We start from the raw sequence: 12,432 nt of genomic DNA, 5'->3' as shown, positions 1-12,432 counted from the left end.
GCTCCTCAGTCCCCACCCACTTTTTCCTATGTATTGTCTTCCTACACATCCCGCACAGCAGCAACAACCTTTATTTCCAGGAGCTAAATCCGCCAGAGCTGGAAGTAGGTCAGAGCGCCATTCGCCGCGCTGTCACTGCGATTAGGATTACTCTAATCACAAACGCGCGAGGTGCCGAGTCAGGGAGGGAAATCGCCGAGCGCGTCCCGCTATCCTGGCACGCAGCCCTGCACCGTGTCTGGAAACGGACGAGGAATTCTTCAATTATAACTTTATAACCTCCAGCACAGGCCGGGGGTAACGTGAGCTCAATGGTGGTCCATGTGGAGCATACGGGGACACTGTGGATACATTGTATATTGGGGACACGAAGGAGAGAGGAAGCTGAGCACTGAATAAGAGCAAATATCAAAAATGACTTCCAGGAGTCCAGAGTCCATACATACAGAATAAGAACAGATACCGAAAATGAAACCCTGAATACAGGACACCAATCTCTCCCATTATCACCGATGTCTCCCATTATCACCAATCTCTCCCATTATCACCGATATCTCCCATTGTCACCGATATCTCCCATTATCACTGATATCTCCCATTATCACCGATATCTCCCATTATCACCGATATCTCCCATTGTCACCAATATCTCCCATTGTCATCGATATCTCCCATTATCACCGATATCTCCCATTATCACCAAACTCTCCCATTATCACCGATATCTCCCATTGTCACCGATATCTCCCATTGTCACTGATATCTCCCATTATCACCGATATCTCCCATTATCACAGATATCTCCCATTATCACCGATCTCGCCCATTATCACCGATCTCTCCCATTATCACCGATCTCTCCCATTATCACCGATATCTCCCATTATGACCGATATCTCCCATTATCACCGATATCTCCCATTATCACCGATCTCTCCCATTATCATCAATATGTCCCTCTCTTTCATCTTTAATAAATACTATCCTTGTTGCACTCCTTACCGATATGTCCCTTGTAGTGGGGGGCGCTCGCAGTGCAGATGGGGACACAGATATCAGCAAATTGTAGAAATGTCACCAGCACACCAGTCCTTTTAGGACAGCAAAAGCTTCATTTATTGAAGTTCTTTGTCATATGAACAAGCGCTTTCGGGACCACACAGGGTCCCTTCATCAGGCTTTAGCATTGATGATGGACTACAATGTCAATACAAATGAGTAAACTAAACATGAGGTTGTAGTCCATCCCAGGAGCGAGCTTGGAGCGGTGACTACTTTACAACACACACAGGGATCATGGGGAACAAAAGTAGTCACCCTCCAGAAGGAAGAACAATGTCAGCACCAATTCAGAGATGATTGGAGGCTCTACAGCCGAGTGATACACAAATAAGATACATTGTTGTTCAGAGTTCAGGGACTTGAATGCATGTTTTAGGATTTCACTCCTGAGTTTAGTGTCGCTCAGGGGCGTAACTAGAAATCACAGGGCCCCATAGCAAAATTTTGTATGGGGCCCCGTGATTGCTAGTTATGCCACTTGCAGAGCCCACCTGATATACCAAACAGCCCACCTGAGAGTGACCCTGCAGAGCCCACCATAGACTCTCTATGGCGGGCTCTGCAGGGTTTTAAGTGGGCTGCACACCTCTTACCTGTCAGCACGGTCCACCTCCGTGGTGGCCGGGCCACGCCTCCTCTTCCGTCCCCGGGCCCCAACTCCTCTTTCATCGTCGGGCCCTGCCTTCTCCTCTATCGATGGGCCCCGCCTCCTCTTACATCACTGACCCCTCCTGCTCATAGGTCGCCGGACTGGGCCCGCCTCCTCCTTCACTGCAAACGCGGGGTCCAATCTCTTTTGCAGCAGCTGCTGGCTGTCACTGACACAGCTCAGCAGCGGATGTGAGGAAGAACGGGGCGCGTTCCTCTTGACAGCCAGCCCCCTGAGATGCCATAGCGACCCAGGCGGCCTGCACGGCATCAGAGGGATGCCCTGGCCGGGCCCCCCCTGTGCCCGGGCCCCATAGCGGCCGCCTGGGTCGCTATGGGCGATTGTTACGCCACTGGTGTCACTAGTACAATGCACTCAAGGTCAACGTTCACACCATATTGTCGCGGGAATGCGGGCGTTTTCCCCACGCATTTGGTGCATGTCCCCATTGATTTAAACGGGTTCCTGGACGTGCACCAAACACAGGAAAGTAGTGTGTGTAGCAAATTGTGTGACATGCGTTCTGCTCTTTTTTCCTGCGCGTTCACACGCTGGAAAAAGGCATGCTTGCTCGGCAGCGTTTGTGCGCGTTTGACACGCGTTTCCGATACCCCTGTGTGAACGGGGACTAAGTCCACTCATAATAGTCAGGAATGATGTGGTGGGGAAAAGGGGGGTGAAAGAGATATTGGGGAGATTTGATCAAAACTGGAGCAGATAGAATCTGGAGCAGTTGCCCATGGCAACCAATCAGGGGCTCTCTTCAGTTTGTTCATGTAAGAGTTGAAAATGAAACAGAGAAGCTGTTTCCCCTCATTGTCTTTATTGCGCAGGGTTCCGGAGTGGGATGTGAGCTCATACAGGTGACACGGTCAGGTGTGCACTTTTGGCCATATAGTGTATTATATGCAGTGAAATGGGATCACTGGTGATTGTTGTCTGCTCTGTGAACGGTTCGGGACTTTCATTGACTTCCCAGCAGCAGGCCGGACGCACAATGCTCCCCCTGTACAGGACGGCCTTGTCGGGGTGAATGCGCCATTGTGCTGTAAATAGTCTCCTCTCTGTGCCGGCAGCCAGCCTCAGGAATAGAAGAGGAAGGGCAATTCTATATTCAGAACGGGCCTCCGATGATCTTATCACCCACCAATGCTGAATGGCGGACAATCACACAGCTGCTGCGGAGAAGAAGCCACAAAACATGCCATGATGAAAGAGCAGACTGCTGACCTTCCGCCGCCTCCGCAGGACAGGCCGCGGGAGGGGCGGTGTGGAGGTCCCAGAAAGAAGATTATTGACAAGCTGGTCATATTGTATCTATCATTTCCAGGGACAGGCTCGGCTTCTGCTCATCTGTCCCCGGAAATGTCCCAGTTTTCAGAGATATGTCCCTGGAAATACAACAGACCTCAGATATCGATCAGCCTTACAATAAACCCTCTGCTCATATAAAAGAATGAACCTAAGCTCCTCCAAACCCAGAAGGAAGCTCTACCCAATCAGCTGCGGCCACAGGAATTCCCCACTTGTGGCTGCACGTCTCCAAAGGCATGGGATGCTGTGACTTCTTTGACCTTATATGGCCACATGGCTATATTTGGCCTCTGACACTGGCAATATGTCCATATAAGGTCAATGATGTCAGCACAAGCAACCCACCCCTTTATTTATGTACAGCTCTGGGGTGGGGAATTCCCTAGCTTGCAGCTGATTGGGTGGGTGGCCCTATGGCCCTTTCAGATTCGGTATGAATCAGAGCCCCAAACCCTGAGCTCTATCCCTGCCTGCAGCTGCATGAAAGCAAAGGGGCGGGGTGCTATGACTTTATTGACCTTATATGGCCACTGACCTTATATGACCATATAAGGTTAATGATGTCAGCACAAGCAGCCCACCCCTTTGGTTATGTATAGCTGCGGGGTGGAGAATTCCCTGGCCCGCTGATTGGGCGGGTCGGCACATGGCCCTTTCAGGTTCACTATGAACCTGAGCTCCAAAGCCAGAAGGAAACTCCTTCCCTGCCCGCAGCTGCTTGTAAGCAAAGGGGAGGGGTGCTGTGACTTCATTGACCTTATATGGTCACTGACCTCATATGGCCATATAAGGTCAATAATGTCAGCACAAGCATCCCGCCCCATTGTTTTATGTACAGCTGTGAGATGGGAATTCCCTGGCCTGCAACTGATTGGGCAGCTGTGAGTTGGGGAATGCCCCGGGGACAGTGTGGCAGGGTAAGCCAATGCCACGGTGTATTATGGCGACTTTGGCAACCAGGACTCTCAGACAAAGGGGCTGAGAGGGTCCAGAATATTAACAATGCTTTAAGGAAGAGCCTGGCTTTTCAGGTCCTTCCAGGGTTTCCTAAATGTAGCTGGGATGTAGCTGTGCTCTGTGCTTCCTGCACCCACACAACTCCCTCTCCACTCTGAACTCTGGTCCAGACTCCTAATAAGGCTGCTCTCAGCCACCTGATCCAGCTATACTGTAACCTCATACTAGTTATACCCACTGCTGTGATTAACCAGTTATATCTGTGTCTACTCGGCTCCCTTAACCCTTGCGGGGAAATGATGTGAAACAGCTCCCTCTCAGCCTCCTACAAAAACGGGGCACGTGAGGGCAGCTGTTACTCTGATACCCGTACCCAGACACCGCAGTTGAGATCCATAGTCGATAGAAGACCCGGTCCTATCATGTAAATTACAGAACTGAAGAAGGAGGCGTGCCCCGGAAACGCGTTAACGTCACCATCACACAGGATCCATCCAGTGGATGCTTACTGCCTGTCAGCGTAATTTACATGACTGTGTGACACTCATCCTTTGTGAGTACCTTCCTGCTTTTTACTTCATGTTTACCGAAATAAAATTGATCTGCACCAGGAAAGGCTGTGTGTTTACTTTATTGCATATAGTGTAAATGGGCTCTATAAGAATCCAACAGACCAGGTGGATCAAACTCAGCAGGTTCTGTACACACTGAGACTCCAGGTTATCATTTTCCAAAGCTCAGAGAGATTGTATTTCATCTCTAATAACATCCAAGATATTAGTGATAGGGGGGTGAACCTTTCCCCTATGATAGGACATGCTATGAGTGAAATGCAAAACAGTATATTATTATGGCTCTGTAGAACATCCTAGGGACCACAAAAAAGGTTATTTGGACCGTGCTCGCAGTGGTCATGGGGTGTTTGGATTCGTGGCGATCGGGCTGATGTACTGATGTTGGAAATCCTAGCCCATGACCCAGCAATCAGGACCGGCTCATCCATACAATCTATGGCTATTTCAGGTGGCAGGAACCCTCCTCACAGTAGGTGAGGTGACACAGCCGAAGGTGATTGGCCAAGAGTCAAAGGCTGTCCCCATTCCGTACTGCTATACATTGGGTAGCCTGAGAAATAAACACGGGAGGTGGTTTGCTGGAACACAAATAGCAATAAAGTCCTTACAGGGATTCTAACACTTCCCAACTCTATCCAAAATGTAAAACAAAATTGTATCTATAATTATCAATCATCATTTCTATATCTATAGATCCATCTCCCTACAGCTACCCTTACTGCAGCTGTATGTGCCATTCCCCAGACTGGCCACTAGTGGCCGCTGCCGCACACTCTCAGGCGGAACCCAACGTTGTGATCGCTATGGATACCGGGAAGGGTTTTCCTGCTGCACCTGTAAGAAGGAGAAGAGGCAGAGATGGCGCGAGCAGCCAAGGTATGGAGAACAGAGTTCTTGTGTGCACAGTATTCCCCTCCCTACACTGACCCTCTCCCCATACACACATTTGTATATTACATTGAGGGTAATTTATCAAAACTGGAGCAGACAATATCTGGAGCAGCTGTGCATGACAACCAATCAGCTTCTCTCTTTCATTTTCAAGACTGAACAAATGCTGTGGGATCTGCCTACAGCCTGTCTACATCTAGAGATGACACCCCCTGGTTAGTAGTTCAGTGTCACCTCATCTGTCATGTTATTGGGGGTAGTATTATTTTTGTTGTAATAATTATTATTAAGGGAAATTTGTAAATCATTTTGTATTCACTTGCAGTGTACCTCCGAACTTGCTAGAAAATTTGACTTCTCCAGGAAGAGTCAGTTCCCTAGCCCAGCCCACTCACCTCATAGTTCTCCTTTAAATCTTAAAAATACATTCAAGTACCTCAACTATGAACAACAATGTATCGTATTTGTGTATCACTCGGCTGTAGATCCTCCAATCATCTCTGAATTGGTGCTGACACTGTCCTTCCTTCTGGAGGGGGGAGACTTTTGTTCCCAATGGTCACCGCACCAAGCTCGCTCCCGGGATGGACATCCCGGGGAGGGAGAGGGGGACTTGGAATGGTGACTACTTTACAACACACACAGGGACCATGGGGAACACAAGTAGCCCCCCTCCAGAAGGAAGGACAGTGTCAGCACCAATTCAGAGATGATTGGAGGATCTACAGCCGAGTGACACACAAATAAGATACATTGTTGTTAATATTTAAGATACTTGAATGTATTTTTAAGATTTAACTCCGGAGTTTAATGTCACTTTAAGTGAGAGCAGAGTTGTATACAGTTGGGACTTGTCCAGGCAGCTGCCTTGATGACACCACGCCTGCTGATCCCTCTGTTGTCCACCAGATGGGGGTGTTCATATTTCTGCTGATATTCATTTCCGTGTCAAATTGCTAAGGACAATGATTTATTTGAGGATAAATACAATTGGTTTGAGTGAACTTTGTTTTATGTATTTTTTTTTTAATTAAGTTTTTTTATATTGATTTATTTTTCTATTATATGGAATCGCTTAATAAATGTTACGCAGGGTCTAACCATGACATTGGTGTCATAGAGTATTATAGAAGATGGACCTGCTGGAAACCACACCAAAACAAAGCCAGCAAAGCGCAATCCTAAAGGCTGCGTTCACTCCTTTGTGGTCCATTCACATAAAGTATGCCAATGTGTAGAGACGCACCGTTACCGGTTTTTCAGTATCAAGTACGAGTACCGATATTTTTTTTCTCTACTCGCCGATACCAGAAGTTCCATTAAGGAATTTGTACGCCATCTAATGACTCGCCGCCTGGCTTCCTGATTGGCCAGCTTCCCACCCATATTGGCCGGGAAGCCGAATCCATGCTACCAGAAGTCGCATTAAGGAATCCAGGAAGCATGTAAAGACTCACTGCCTGGCATCCTGATTAGCACGAAAGCCATCTCCATGCTCCCACGTCACTAAATGACGAGGGAGCATGAAGCCGGTTTTCTGACCAATCAGAAAGCCGGGGGGGGGGGTAATGACTCGCCACACGGCTTCCTGATTGGTCAGTTTCCCAACCAATCAGGGAGCTGTGGCGGTGAGTCATTACACGCTGCCCGGCTTCCTGATTGGCCGGAAGGCTGGCTCCATATCCAATCAGGAAGCCGGGGGGGGTCGACTCAATACCCGCCTCCCGGCTTCCTGCTTGGCTCGGGAGTCGGCTTCCCAGCCAATCAGGAAGCTGGGCAGCGTTTTTTCGCTCTGCCCGGCTTCCTAATACAGGAAGTTCCAATATCGGTATAGGCATTGGAGCATTTGGGCGACCAAATACTCTGTATCACTATTGATACTAGTATCGGTGCTTCCCTAGTAATGTGCATTTTTTTTTACAGTGGCCCATTAATTTGAAGGGACAAAATAAAAACAATGAAGCGCCACGGACGGTCAATCCCCAGTGGGGAATCCTCTCAGGCACACTGCAGGACGCTGCCCCAAAGAAGCTGGGAATCTAGGAAGTAAGCACAAAAGGGGCGCCTTTCCTGGTTCAGATCAATTTTATTTCAGTAGATATAAGTGAAAAACCGAATGGTACTCACAATACATGAAAACGCGTTTCCGGGGCACGCCCCCTTCATCAGAACTGTTCTGATGAAGGGGGCGTGCCCCGGAAACGCGTAAACGTCACTACACATTGGCATCGCCTAGTGGATATCTTACTGCCTGTCATCTCTTATCCCATGGCTGTGTGATTTTCATGTATTGTGAGTACCATTCGGTTTTTCACTTATATCTACTGAAATAAAATTGATCTGCACCAGGAAAGGCGCCCCTTTTGTGCTTACTTCCATTAATTTGAAGGGGGCTCTTCAGAGCACTAAAGCGCACCATAGATGGTGCATGTAATTTGTTGGATGGCAGCACGCCACAAAACACGTTAATATGTTACTGCACGTTGTGGTGCGCTAAAACACACGTGTTGGCAAGGTATGTTGGTGTGCTATTAAAGGAGAACTATGGGGTCAGTGTTTTTTCCCATAGTTCTCCTTAGGTTAACGGGAGGACACAAACTAGCGTCCTCCCGTTACCCTAAGCTCAGTATGCCGCGAGCAACAGCTACCTATATACTGAGACGCCGCAGCCGGAGCGGATCCCGACCTGGACGTCGGGATCCGCCCCGCTGCGTGAGTGACAGCTGGCTCTGCCTATCTAGAGGCAGGGTCATCTGTACCCGCCCCCCCCCCCGTCCGTTCTGCCAGTCAGCGCTGGTGGATCGGAGCGGGGAGGGGGGAATCCAGCCCCTCCCCTGTCACGGCAGAGAGCCGTGACAGGATCGAGAGGTGAGTGAACCCGGTATGTGTTCGCTCACCTCCCGATCTACTGAGCGGACCTGTGACAGTGTCATTGTCACAGGTCGGCTAGAACTATGAGGTGAGTGGAAATCACTCATCTCATAGTTCTCCTTTAAGAATGAATGGCACTGCAGCACCAAAATGTACAACCCGTATGTTTTAACGCTTTGCAGTAATGAGTGTTTTCCTGCAGCCATGGGAATGAACCCGGCCTGATGAATTCTGGAATCTGTGACCAGAAAAGGCAAAGGACTGGTCACCAGTATTGCCTGTCGGCTTCCTGAGCTGATCTATTCCCCATTAATGACGTATTATTTGTCATTCTCCTGCACTGTGTCTCCCTATAGAGGCGGCCATCTTTGTGGAGGAGCAGGGCTTTGCTTTCGTCTGTCACTGGTAAGGTAGCCGGATAAATGAAGCAGAAGCAGGGAGTTCCTTGCACTGCAGGTCCTCCGGTACGGCTTCCTCTCCCGCAAGGAGAACAGTGAGCTGCACACCAGTGACATCACCGAAATCTCACTCCAGATCTTTGGGACTAGCAGTCAGAGGCAGAAATGAGATGATCTCACACTGCAGATATACAGCTATGAGGCTGTAGGCACAGGAAGTGCACTGCTAATTTTCAGGAGGAATTCCAGACAAAGGGTACATCTTTTTTAGGGTACGGTTTAGGAACAAGTAACAGATGTACATGTTACCACTTTAAAACAATACACCTCAGTACCACATATAAGTGTCAGTGTAGCCTAAGACATTTTGGCTGAACATTTTCAGACAGTATGAAATGAGACTCCGTACATGTGAGGCTCCGACTGACAGGAATAAAAGCTGAACTGTTGAAGGTTTGGTGTGCTCTTTGGGCTGGGGCAACTCAGTAGCAGAATTCAGTTTTACATTTCTGTTGTCAGTGGAGTAAACTGTACGATTCTCTTGCAGAGCGCGGTGGTGATGTGCATGGATGTCGGTCTGGCGATGACGCACTCCCACCAGGGGGAGGAGACTCCATTTGAGCTGGCCAAGAAAGTGATGACGTTGTTTGTGCAAAGACAGGTAATGCACTTGACCATCTGATGGGGATGTGTGGACGGACCATCTGAAGGGGATGTGTGGGCGGACCATCTGATGGGGATGTGTGGCGGACCATCTGATGGGGATGTGTGGCGGACCATCTGATGGGGATGTGTGGCGGACCATCTGATGGGGATGTGTGGCGGACCATCTGATGGGGATGTGTGGCGGACCATCTGATGGGGATGTGTGGCGGACCATCTGATGGGGATGTGTGGCGGACCATCTGATGGGGATGTGTGGCGGACCATCTGATGGGGATGTGTGGCGGACCATCTGATGGGGATGTGTGGCGGACCATCTGATGGGGATGTGTGGCGGACCATCTGATGGGGATGTGTGGCGGACCATCTGATGGGGATGTGTGGCGGACCATCTGATGGGGATGTGTGGCGGACCATCTGATGGGGATGTGTGGCGGACCATCTGATGGGGATGTGTGGCGGACCATCTGATGGGGATGTGTGGCGGACCATCTGATGGGGATGTGTGGCGGACCATCTGATGGGGATGTGTGGCGGACCATCTGATGGGGATGTGTGGCGGACCATCTGATGGGGATGTGTGGCGGACCATCTGATGGGGATGTGTGGCGGACCATCTGATGGGGATGTGTGGCGGACCATCTGATGGGGATGTGTGGCGGACCATCTGATGGGGATGTGTGGCGGACCATCTGATGGGGATGTGTGGCGGACCATCTGATGGGGATGTGTGGCGGACCATCTGATGGGGATGTGTGGCGGACCATCTGATGGGGATGTGTGGCGGACCATCTGATGGGGATGTGTGGCGGACCATCTGATGGGGATGTGTGGCGGACCATCTGATGGGGATGTGTGGCGGACCATCTGATGGGGATGTGTGGCGGACCATCTGATGGGGATGTGTGGCGGACCATCTGATGGGGATGTGTGGCGGACCATCTGATGGGGATGTGTGGCGGACCATCTGATGGGGATGTGTGGCGGACCATCTGATGGGGATGTGTGGCGGACCATCTGATGGGGATGTGTGGCGGACCATCTGATGGGGATGTGTGGCGGACCATCTGATGGGGATGTGTGGCGGACCATCTGATGGGGATGTGTGGCGGACCATCTGATGGGGATGTGTGGCGGACCATCTGATGGGGATGTGTGGCGGACCATCTGATGGGGATGTGTGGCGGACCATCTGATGGGGATGTGTGGCGGACCATCTGATGGGGATGTGTGGCGGACCATCTGATGGGGATGTGTGGCGGACCATCTGATGGGGATGTGTGGCGGACCATCTGATGGGGATGTGTGGCGGACCATCTGATGGGGATGTGTGGCGGACCATCTGATGGGGATGTGTGGCGGACCATCTGATGGGGATGTGTGGCGGACCATCTGATGGGGATGTGTGGCGGACCATCTGATGGGGATGTGTGGCGGACCATCTGATGGGGATGTGTGGCGGACCATCTGATGGGGATGTGTGGCGGACCATCTGATGGGGATGTGTGGCGGACCATCTGATGGGGATGTGTGGCGGACCATCTGATGGGGATGTGTGGCGGACCATCTGATGGGGATGTGTGGCGGACCATCTGATGGGGATGTGTGGCGGACCATCTGATGGGGATGTGTGGCGGACCATCTGATGGGGATGTGTGGCGGACCATCTGATGGGGATGTGTGGCGGACCATCTGATGGGGATGTGTGGCGGACCATCTGATGGGGATGTGTGGCGGACCATCTGATGGGGATGTGTGGCGGACCATCTGATGGGGATGTGTGGCGGACCATCTGATGGGGATGTGTGGCGGACCATCTGATGGGGATGTGTGGCGGACCATCTGATGGGGATGTGTGGCGGACCATCTGATGGGGATGTGTGGCGGACCATCTGATGGGGATGTGTGGCGGACCATCTGATGGGGATGTGTGGCGGACCATCTGATGGGGATGTGTGGCGGACCATCTGATGGGGATGTGTGGCGGACCATCTGATGGGGATGTGTGGCGGACCATCTGATGGGGATGTGTGGCGGACCATCTGATGGGGATGTGTGGCGGACCATCTGATGGGGATGTGTGGCGGACCATCTGATGGGGATGTGTGGCGGACCATCTGATGGGGATGTGTGGCGGACCATCTGATGGGGATGTGTGGCGGACCATCTGATGGGGATGTGTGGCGGACCATCTGATGGGGATGTGTGGCGGACCATCTGATGGGGATGTGTGGCGGACCATCTGATGGGGATGTGTGGCGGACCATCTGATGGGGATGTGTGGCGGACCATCTGATGGGGATGTGTGGCGGACCATCTGATGGGGATGTGTGGCGGACCATCTGATGGGGATGTGTGGCGGACCATCTGATGGGGATGTGTGGCGGACCATCTGATGGGGATGTGTGGCGGACCATCTGATGGGGATGTGTGGCGGACCATCTGATGGGGATGTGTGGGCGGACCATCTGAAGGGGATGTGTGTGGGCGGACCATCTGATGGGGTGCAGCACTTCCCCCGCTGCCTCCTCAATCCAGCTCCGGTAGTCTCTTCTGGGTCGAATGAACGTTGTGAACCTGTGCCCATCTCCCGGTAGGTGTTCGCAGAGAGTAAAGATGAAATTGCGGTGGTTCTCTTCGGCACAGACGGGACAGACAACTCGCTGGCAGATGGAGATCAGTATCAGAACATCTCAGTTCAGCGTCATCTCATGCTACCCGACTTCGAGCTGCTAGATGAGATTCAGAATGTCATTCAGCCCGGAGCTGAGCAAGCTGACTGTATCCTTCCAGTGGGCTGTGTGTGTAACTGAGGGAGGAATAATGATGGTGATATGACGTGTGGAAGAGGCCATTCGGTGGTGGTTTTTATTCATTTAGCAATATGTGTAAATTTAGGCATAGTGTTAGATCCGTTATTTACCTGGCTGTTCAGCTGGGATTATGACAGCTCTGAATCCTGGAAATGCTTTCCTGGGGCACTGGGATATCTGGGAACTCATGTTCCTGGATGTCCTCGCACTCGCCATCCTGACACTTTTTGTTGTGGTCT

At 51.1% G+C, this 12,432-nt stretch overlaps 1 protein-coding gene across 1 annotated transcript in view; it reads left to right on the top strand.

Moving 5' to 3' along the window:
• Window positions 1–5,369: 5,369 nt before the first annotated feature.
• The window catches only part of LOC108785385 (X-ray repair cross-complementing protein 5-like), a 15,067-nt gene continuing 8,004 nt past the window's right edge, over window positions 5,370–12,432 (top strand). Inside the window, exons 1-3 of the mRNA XM_018554444.1 lie at window positions 5,370–5,433; window positions 9,265–9,378; window positions 11,978–12,161. Coding sequence (XP_018409946.1) covers window positions 5,416–5,433; window positions 9,265–9,378; window positions 11,978–12,161 — 316 coding nt within the window. The 5' untranslated portion in view covers window positions 5,370–5,415. The remainder of the gene's footprint in view (window positions 5,434–9,264; window positions 9,379–11,977; window positions 12,162–12,432) is intronic.

The sequence above is a fragment of the Nanorana parkeri genome, unplaced genomic scaffold, assembly GCF_000935625.1.
Source record: "Nanorana parkeri isolate BGI_ZX_2015 unplaced genomic scaffold, ASM93562v1 scaffold159, whole genome shotgun sequence".
NCBI classification, from domain to species: domain Eukaryota; kingdom Metazoa; phylum Chordata; class Amphibia; order Anura; family Dicroglossidae; genus Nanorana; species Nanorana parkeri.
This window is presented reverse-complemented; position numbering and strand designations above follow the sequence as displayed.